Raw genomic sequence first — 9,110 nt, 5'->3', positions numbered from 1 at the left:
TCTGTGTATGTATCCTTATCACAGTACTATTCTGCCTTGATGACTGTAGCTTTGCAGCAAGGTTTGAAATTGGGAAGTGTGAATTCTCTAGCTTTGTTCTTTTTCAGGATTGTTTTGGCTATTGCCACCTGCTGGTATATCCACAGGAATTATATAACTGGCTTGGAGGATATCAATTTTTATAAATATATTTTTATTTACTTCAGAGAGGAAGGGAGAGGGAGAGATAGAAACATCCATGATGAGAGAGTCATTGATCAGCTGCCTCCTTCACTCCCCTGCCCTACACTGGGGATTGAGTGCGGAACCTGGACATGTGCCCTGTGAAACTGTGACCTCCAGGTTCATAGTTGACAACCACTGGGCCACACCAGCCAGGCGAGGTTATCAGCTTTTAATAGTTTTTCTGTCTTTTCATGTAAATGGAGCAGAGAGAGAAGGTGGTCATGCATACCTTACTCCTCCATCCTGACTGGAAGTCTTTGGATTATTTGTCATTTGACATGAATGAACAGAACATGACAGTGTTGAATATATACTGTCTACCAGACAGAAGTTATTTAGCTCTTATGTAGTAAAGTATGCATTTTTAAAAAATGCAGATTTTACAAAATATGGTGACCATGCTGTCTATCACACTCCTCCAAATAACTAGAATGATAAAGAAAAGAAGTTGGCGGTATAACTGACCACGATCATCAATTCAGCCTAAAGAAAACTCATAGCAATTTGTTTTGAAAGGGTGGGGGTGATTTCTTAACTTTATTTTACACAAAGTAGTTGTTTTTCACAGGGACAATAATGCTGATCAACGCTGAATTAGATCAAAGATTCAGAGGCATGTAGCAACCACCGCTGTCCTGATGGTGAAGTGTGTCACTTGGCCAGCTTTCCTATATTACAATGTACATAAAAACTTACATTTTTAAGTTTAAGAGAGGTAAATGAAGCTATAAGTTTTCAATTAGTTGTGCAGTGATTTTTGATGTATGGAATCTTTTCTGGTGGACTCATAACATTAAACCTACACTTTTTTTTAAAGGTCTTTGATTTACGGCAGTGTCATCGTCAGATGCAGCAGCAGGCGGCCACAGCACAAGCTGCAGCAGCTGCCCAGGCAGCAGCCGTGGCCGGAAACATCCCTGGCCCGGGATCAGTAGGTGGCATAGCTCCAGCTATCAGTACGTATGCTTTTGGTTTGTGTGGTTTTTTAAGTGTAATAGCTGGCATTTTATATTGATTCACTTATTTGATTAGTTCCTTTAAACAGTAATAGAAATTAAAGTTTTCATTACTGGGATAATGTTTTTGAATTTACAGAAAACTGTTCTTTTAATATTTGTCCTTTGTCTAGGAACCTATTTTTATTCCTTTTGTGTCAAAAGGGAATATGGGATAAGGAAGAAAAGGGTTTTTTATTATATTACTGGTCACCTCCCCCTTTTCTGTTGATGCCTTTAATTCCTGTCTCACCAACCAGGGTGGGTTGTTACCACTGACATGCTTGGCTTCATTGTAGAAGGAAAGCATTTTCAATTTCAGAATTAGGCACCTCCTGTTTTTTGTGTGTGTGTGTGTGTGTTTTTAACAATGCTAAGCATGGAGAGAAAACTAAGTGAGGGTGGTGTTTTGATAACTTGTAGACTTTTTTTTAATTTTAGGGTAAAATTGAACTGTGTGCCAGGTTTCACACTGATGGGGAATTTTTTACTGCAGAGTTAAACTCCTGACTATAGACTTTTATGATGGAAACACGTGGCACCCATCTTCCACGTCTGAAGGCATAACTAGTGATTCATTCAACCCCTGTTCTTAACCTCTTCAGTGTGGTAAGCAAATCACACTGGCGAAGAAAACTGCAGTGTCCCTGCAGGTTTCTCTACAGTACATGCAGATTCCTCCCACTAGGTTCATGTAATATTGATGAATGCAGATTGACTATATGACCTGTATGTTCTGACTGGAAAATTAGCTGCAGAGTCTCTATTATGACTGATGTTCAGGAGTTTACAATTTAGAGATAGATAAGGCATATTCATTTACTGAATTTGATTTTTTTAAAAATTCGGGCACCTAAGCCATTTATTTGCCAGTTTTGATGTTATAAACATGCTTTTACTGAAGAATCCAGAGATAGTAAAGTTCTCATTCTCATCTGCTGCCCTAACAGAGTGGCTGCATATTCTCTGATACATTGTGCAATGGAGAGACATCGTCGGGGGCTTCCAAGAAGCTTTAATGGAACCAAGACTCTGAACTGTTTCATTATTAGTCATGTCTTCCTCTGAACCAGGCTGTTAGATAGACAGGAAGTTTGCATGACCCATCCTGTGGACAGGGCACTACCCCTCAAAGTCAAGTTGCTTCTTATCCCTTCACCTCCATTCCTAAAGAGAAAAATTGGTGGGGTGAGGGTAGATTGCAGTAATTTACTTTATAATTGGTGTAGGCAGATGACCCAGGTGGAATGCAAATTGTCTTAACCAAAAGTTTTCGGCCCCTGTTGATAAAGTTTAGATTTGTACTTCTTGGCACTTGGACAGAGAATTATATGCTGGGGAGAGTGAATTAAAGAGAGCTGTCACGTCATTAATGTCAGGTGTAGGGAGAATGGAAGAGATCAGCCTGTCCCCCTGATGTCTTTCCAATCTCTTCTGTTAGGTTTGTCAGCTGCTGCTGGGATCGGGGTGGATGACCTTCGTCGCTTATGCATCCTCAGGATGAGCTTTGTGAAAGGCTGGGGACCGGATTACCCAAGACAGAGCATCAAGGAGACGCCTTGCTGGATTGAGATTCACTTACACCGGGCCCTTCAGCTCCTAGATGAAGTACTTCACACCATGCCTATTGCCGACCCACAACCTTTAGACTGAAACCTTCACTGTTGGAGCCCTTAACATTCATTGTCAGGATGGTGGACTGTAACATACAATCCTGTTTATAATCTGAAGATATATATCACTTTCGTTCTGCTTTATCTTTTCATAAAGGGTTGAACACATGTTTTGCTGCCTTGCTCCTAGCAGACAGAAACTGGATTAACCCCCCCTCCCCCCCGCCCCCATTTAGAACTTTTCAGGCATGGCTCAGAACTTGAAGGTCAGGAAAAACACATTCTTATTAAATTTACTGCACCAGTTATGTATGAAGGAATCATTCCAATCCTGGAAAATTTAGCCCTTTAAAATGGCGTAGACATTTTTCTATGCAGAACATTGGTATATGTGCTATTCTAAAGAGTAAACTCAATATTGCTGATTTTAAAGGCAGAGATGTTCTCAAAGTTAATTCACCTGTTGTTTTGTGTGCACGTTGTTATTGTTGAGCAGACTCTACTCCAAAATATTGTGCCATGTGGGTGAGTTAATGTTACCAAGAGCAACTTTACTCTGTGTTTAAAAAATAAGACAGTGATGTATTCTAATCTTTTATCCAAAATATATTTTCTGCAAGTTAAACTAGTGAAGATGATTTCAATTCAGATTGTCTTGCGACTTCCTTTTCTTTTCACCAAGGCAAAACACTAATCTCTGTGAATACTGAGAATTCCTTAAAATTATCAGACAAAGAAATACCATTTACAAGTTCAGTAGTTATCCCAGTTGGATAACGATTTCTTGAGTAGTATCACTTTTCCCTGGTAAGCAGTAGATGTAGTCTATATTTCCAGGCACAGGGTTGGTTACCAAGAAGCCTAGAAGAGCCATTTCTTTCCTTCATTAATTCATGGGGAAAGGTTTTGTATTTTTAAAAACACTAAAAGCAGTGTCACTCCTCCAGTTCTCCATTCTGCAAAGGTGGCAGTGCTTAAGAGTAAATGATGCGCATTTTGGAAACTGCTAAGTTCTATGTCAGATCCTGTGCGGACTAATGGAAACATTACAGCTTATAATAGGCAGTTTGGATATTTTTGTACTTGATTTGATGTGACTTCTTTTTCATATACTCTTTAAATCATGTATGCTATGACATTGTTTAAAATTCAGTTTTTGTATCTTGGGGCAAGACTGCAGACTTTTTATACCTTTTGGTTTTTCTAAGCCCTTTGCCATCAATGATCATATCAATTGGCGGTGACTTTGTATAGAGATTTTAAGTAGAAAAGTTGCAAATGTATTGACTGTACCACAGACACAACATGTATGCTTTTTACTTAGCTAGTAGCATAAATAAAACCGAATCTCAACATACAAAGTTGAATTCTAGGTTTGATTTTTAAGTTTTCCCTTTTGCACTTTTGAGTCCAACCTCAGTGGCGAGACACCTTCTAGGAAATGGCAGGCAGCAGCCAGTACTGCAGCTTTGGTTTCCCCTTGCTCTACCGGGACTTCCCCGGGGACATGAGGTAGCAAGTGTAGAGTTGGTATTTTGAAGTTTTATTTTACTGTAGCAAAAGTAGGCCTGGTTGTCTCCAAGATAAGTAGGTTGTCTACAGAATACATAGTGTGGCATAAAATCAAGGATTGTCTTTCAGATGCTTTTACTGTCTGCTTGGAGGGCCTTTCTAAGCATAATAAGATTCTAAGGTGTGTTCCAAGCTTGAGAAACACTTACTATGCATGCTGTTATCCTTATATCAGCTTAGATGAACAAGTCTTCAGCTTCCTTGCTCAGAAGGTGTTCTTAAGACCACCCTAGAAACCAATAGGTTAGCTTATTGCTGTGATTCAAATATAGATTTTGATCCAAGCTACATGGCTTTTTTTTTCAAAGTATTTCTCTACCAACATACTTGTACTCTTGAGTACTAACAACTCCTTTTGTTAAAGACCCCATTACAACCTGTGAAAGTTTGATGATTTAAGTAGTAGTGCCAGATTTTTAAAAAGGTATCATTGTTTCATAGAAATTATTTACCCCATTTTACTGTGAATGAGGAGTAGGAGTAGTGAGAAGAGTTTTAGAATGGCATATTTAAGAAAATCCAGACTATTTGACTAGAGCCGTAAGCATGCTATGATAAAATCTATTGCCTCCTTTTCTATTTTAAGGAAGGTTTTCATGTTTAATGAAACATGAAATCTTGGTAATCATTTGTGGAAAATATTTGCAAGGAAGTTTGTCTTCAGGCCTAGCCACCTGTCTTGGTTGCTTTCTGCTAAGAGCCATACAAGTACATAAAAGTATTTGCAGTTATTAATTGCTTTATATTTGTACCCAGATGCAATCACATGCTTTTGAGAAAACATCTAGTATGTTATGATCAGTTATTCCTGAGAGCTTAGTTGTTAAATTGGTATTTCCATTTCTTAAATGTAGTCATCTTTAATGAGTAAGATAAAGGAATCACTAGGTTTACAATTTAGGGGTACAATAGTTTCTGCAGTTCTAAGAATCTGATTATTATAAGGATATGGTTCTGAATGAGTGTTCTCAGCTATTTCATATGTCAAAGACTTTCAAAATGTTGAATTTCAGTGAAGGCTGAGAGGTGAACCAAGTATGTACTTTTTCATCCAGTGTGAGGCCCGTTACACATTGGTCCAGTGCCTTTCATACTCAAAGGAAATCCTTTATGGTGTTGCCTTTATTTTCCAGGGAGTAGATTCTTTTGTGAGATATAGTCTGTCTCCTTTGTAAAAGTATGCTACGCCTGGTATACAAAGACAATGACAAGAAATCACTGCCATATAACCTTGTTTTTCCAGAAGCATGGCTCCTTTTTATTGACCGACTAAATAGGTCGCCTGTTCCATTTCTCCTGGAAACATTGTAGGTTTACAGGTTGGGTGGTCTGGCTTACGGACAACCATACTTGAAACATCAGAGTAAACTGAATACCTAGTAGCTTTTAAAATCCATTTTTTGTGGGGAAGGGTGTGGCGTAAAGGGAGGTATTTGTAATAGTAATTTTGAAGGCAAAATATAATGTCCTGTCTTGCAGATGATAAATGTCTTATTTTAAAAGTGTATTGCAGTTATCTTCTTTATTGTGCCCATCTGGAGACGGGAAGTTGTACATTTTCCCAAGCTGCTCCTTCGCTATCTGTGGAGGTTAAAGAATAGAAGGTGAAATATTTCTGTTCCTGGTTTGGTGGTGACTGGTGGATAGTTGTTACTCATTAGCTATTATGCAAAATCAGGTTAGTTTACATCTGTTTTGAGAGTCTTTTGGAAGAAGCAATTTTATTCTGAGTAGGGCAGAATCCTTTTTGTTCATAGTTTTTATAGTTTGCTCCCTTTATCATTGAGTCACTTAGTGGCATTTTATTTAAGGACAGCAAGTTGGGAAAAGGGTAAATTTAGGTCACGGAGGTGAATGAGCATCTGAAAGCAATTGCCTGTAAAGTCAGTTAACAACTCTTTTGTAGATGGGGCTTGACAAAGACTAGCAGATAATAGAATGAAGAAATGCATTCTTTTTCCTTCTAGAGGCAGAACGCATCATCTTGCAGGTGGCTCACTGTAAATAATCACCCAAATCCTCCTTTGCAAGATTATAGAAATAGGCTAGGAGTATCTTTTGTGCAAGCCTTTCCCCCCTTTTTTTTTCCTTCTGACAACTAGGTAATTTCTCTTCAGCTATGTTAGGAAGGATATAAAAAGTTAGTGGCCTTATTCAGAGCAGCATCCTCGAGCCCAGCCTTGTCCCCAGCACTGGTCCCAGTGTTACTAGGTGGTTTATCTTGTATGGTTGTGAAATGGAATTTTTTGCATAATCCAGACTTGCCTTATTTAAGCAGTAAAACGTTTTTATTTCAGCCATTTCTTTGATGGAGTTATTTAATATGGTCAGAGAACATACTGGATATGTTTCTTTTTGTGCCTAGCTCTCTTCCTCAACTTCTCGGGGGCATAGACAGGGCTCTTTGCCTTTACTAAGTGGTTGCAGAGTTGCTGTGGTTTTGAATGTTTCGTTTTTACCCTTCCCGCTCTCCCCCATCTTCTCCCTCTCTGACAGTGACACTTGCTGTGCGTTGTTAGTGTACCTCCCCTTAGTACCTCTTCTTCCCTTTCTGATTCATTTTTTTTTTTTCCCCAGCTGCTTGGGCAAGGAAGCCAGATAACCACGCTTATTAACACTTTCTTTGACTACAAGGGCAAACTGGGACAGGACCCGAGAAACTTCCTGTACACGATTGAAAGGCCTTCAGTGCTTTGGCGTTTGACTGCTTCAAGTGCTTCTTGATTCTTGCTCAGTTTCAGGTTGTTGAGGCAGAGGGAAGTGAGTCATATTCCTATTTTCCCTCTTTGCAAGATTTTTAAAAGGTTTCATTGCTTCCACTTGAATGCTGCTCACATAAAAATTGGGGTTACAGGGTTATGAAATTAGGTATCAATAGCCAGAGGCAATACCCTTGCCTAGAGGACACCAACAAAACAAAACAAAACACAACAAAAACAAAGCTTGGAAAATGAGAGGATCATTTTTGTTTTGTTTTGGTGTCTCCTTTTGAGCCCTATGCTCTGGCCTTCCTCCTCCACAGATATTTTTGACCTATAGGTGCCTTTATGAGATTTGAGGGTTTGATATCCAGCCCCAAGGAGTAGCTAAAGTAATTGCTGATGTTTTCAGGGATTTTACCATCAGACTTGAGTGAATGAATGAACCTCTTTTTTTTTTTTTTTTAACTAGGAAGGACTGAGGAGATAAGTCTAGTGAAGACAATCATTTCTCTTACGGATGTGGATAGTTTTCAGTTTAAGATGCTTCCTCGGTAGGTCTCTGAGCCAGTGCTCTTGTTCAGCCTGAGACGAATGACTCCTGTCTCTCCAGTTGTGCTCTGCCACCAATTTGATGTATGACCTTGGGCAAGTCATTTACCTTCTTTGGGCCTCAGTTGCCTCATCTGTAAAATGAGGGAGTTGGACTAGATGCTTTCTTCCAGCTCTGAAGTGTCAGTGGCCTTGCCTACCTTGCAGCAGTGTTCGATTTCTTCCTCCCCTTTGCTCTGCTGTTTGAGAGGGCTTTTTTACTTGTTTCTACATTATTTGAATGAGACTAGGCTTGAGATTTTATTACTATTCTCCTATGGACAAAAAGTTACATAATACGTCCCTAAGACTTAAATTCAACCAAAGGCTTAGCACTACCTTGGGGCTGCCATAAATACTTAAAAAAAAAGAGGGGGGGGAAAGCCTTCATTTTATTTTCCCATCATCTCTGTTGAAGGCTTAGTAAGGCTTTTTTTAAGTCATGACATTCTAACTTTTGGGTTGGTATGTGTGTGACAGCATCCCCTTAAGGGCTGTGCTGGTAATTTTTTTGTTTAACTGAAATGGATTGAAAACTTACTGTAAATGCCTAATGATAGTAGAGGTCATTACTTTGGGTCTTTGGTTTTTTTAACTCTTCTATGCTTAGAACAGGGACATACCTTTGAACTGCATCAATTAAAAATGGTTTGTACAACTCAATGAAACATAGTGGATGATTATTCACTTTATTCTTGGCTCTTTTTAGTCCATTTTGATTAGAAGACTTTTGGCTGGAGCATTTCTTTTAGAGTTCTCTTCCAGCCCATCGTGGATGAGTGTTAACTAATGAACTGGGCTTTTACAAGGACCTGAGAGCCTTCATTAGGGCTGGGTCAAGGGTGGGGGTTGGGGAGTCCTGGTAGAGGCCAGCTCTGTGGTAGCTGGGCAGGAAGGGATGGAACCAGCTGCTGTTGCTATGGCTGCTAGTCACTGATAGAAGGACTCATGGGTTTGAATTGGTTAAAAGGCTAAACATGGAGTCGGCAGACTTCCTCCAGGTGTTGGGTTCTGGCCAATGCCTCAGACATGTGATTTAAGGGAAAAGTGTGAATGCTTGTTGATGAAAACTTGGTGGGCTGCAGAACCATTTGGAGGAAGCAGCTGGGGGTTGGAAGAGATTTGGTCGTGGCTTTCCCAGCTCTGCCTCCTCCCCTGAACTCAGAGGAGAGCAGCTACGCTAAAGCTCAAAGAGGAGCCACGCTGAGCTTCTGCTTTGAGGAAACCGGCCAGCTAAAGTGCCAGGCGTTCTCTGTGGCTTTCTGTATTCTTTTTCCCTGGGCGAAGTCTGTGGCTAACAAATAGTTGAACCTTTCCTGAGAACTCTGTAACAAAGTATGTTTTTGATTAAAAGAGAAAGCCAATTAAATCATTATGTGCTCATTCTTTTTCTTAAGCTTGTGGATGTCTTGGAT

At 39.7% G+C, this 9,110-nt stretch overlaps 1 protein-coding gene across 3 annotated transcripts in view; it reads left to right on the top strand.

The window, feature by feature from the left end:
- Positions 1-9,064, top strand: part of SMAD4 (SMAD family member 4) — a 33,869-nt gene extending 24,805 nt beyond the window's left edge. For 2 of the 3 annotated variants that reach the window (XM_015563815.1, XM_006763618.2), the window contains 2 exons: positions 1,043-1,181; positions 2,662-9,064. In XM_015563815.1, coding sequence (XP_015419301.1) covers positions 1,043-1,181; positions 2,662-2,873 — 351 coding nt within the window. In that variant the 3' untranslated portion in view covers positions 2,874-9,064. Of the gene's footprint in view, positions 1-1,042; positions 1,182-1,716; positions 1,827-2,661 lie in introns of those variants that run through there. The other variant, XM_006763619.1, reaches the window with a different exon arrangement.
- The last annotated feature ends 46 nt before the right edge of the window (positions 9,065-9,110 follow it).

Source organism: Myotis davidii, unplaced genomic scaffold (assembly GCF_000327345.1).
Source record: "Myotis davidii unplaced genomic scaffold, ASM32734v1 scaffold378, whole genome shotgun sequence".
NCBI lineage: Eukaryota > Metazoa > Chordata > Mammalia > Chiroptera > Vespertilionidae > Myotis > Myotis davidii.
The sequence above is the reverse complement of the archived record's forward strand: the minus strand, read 5'-3'. Positions and strand labels throughout refer to the sequence as shown.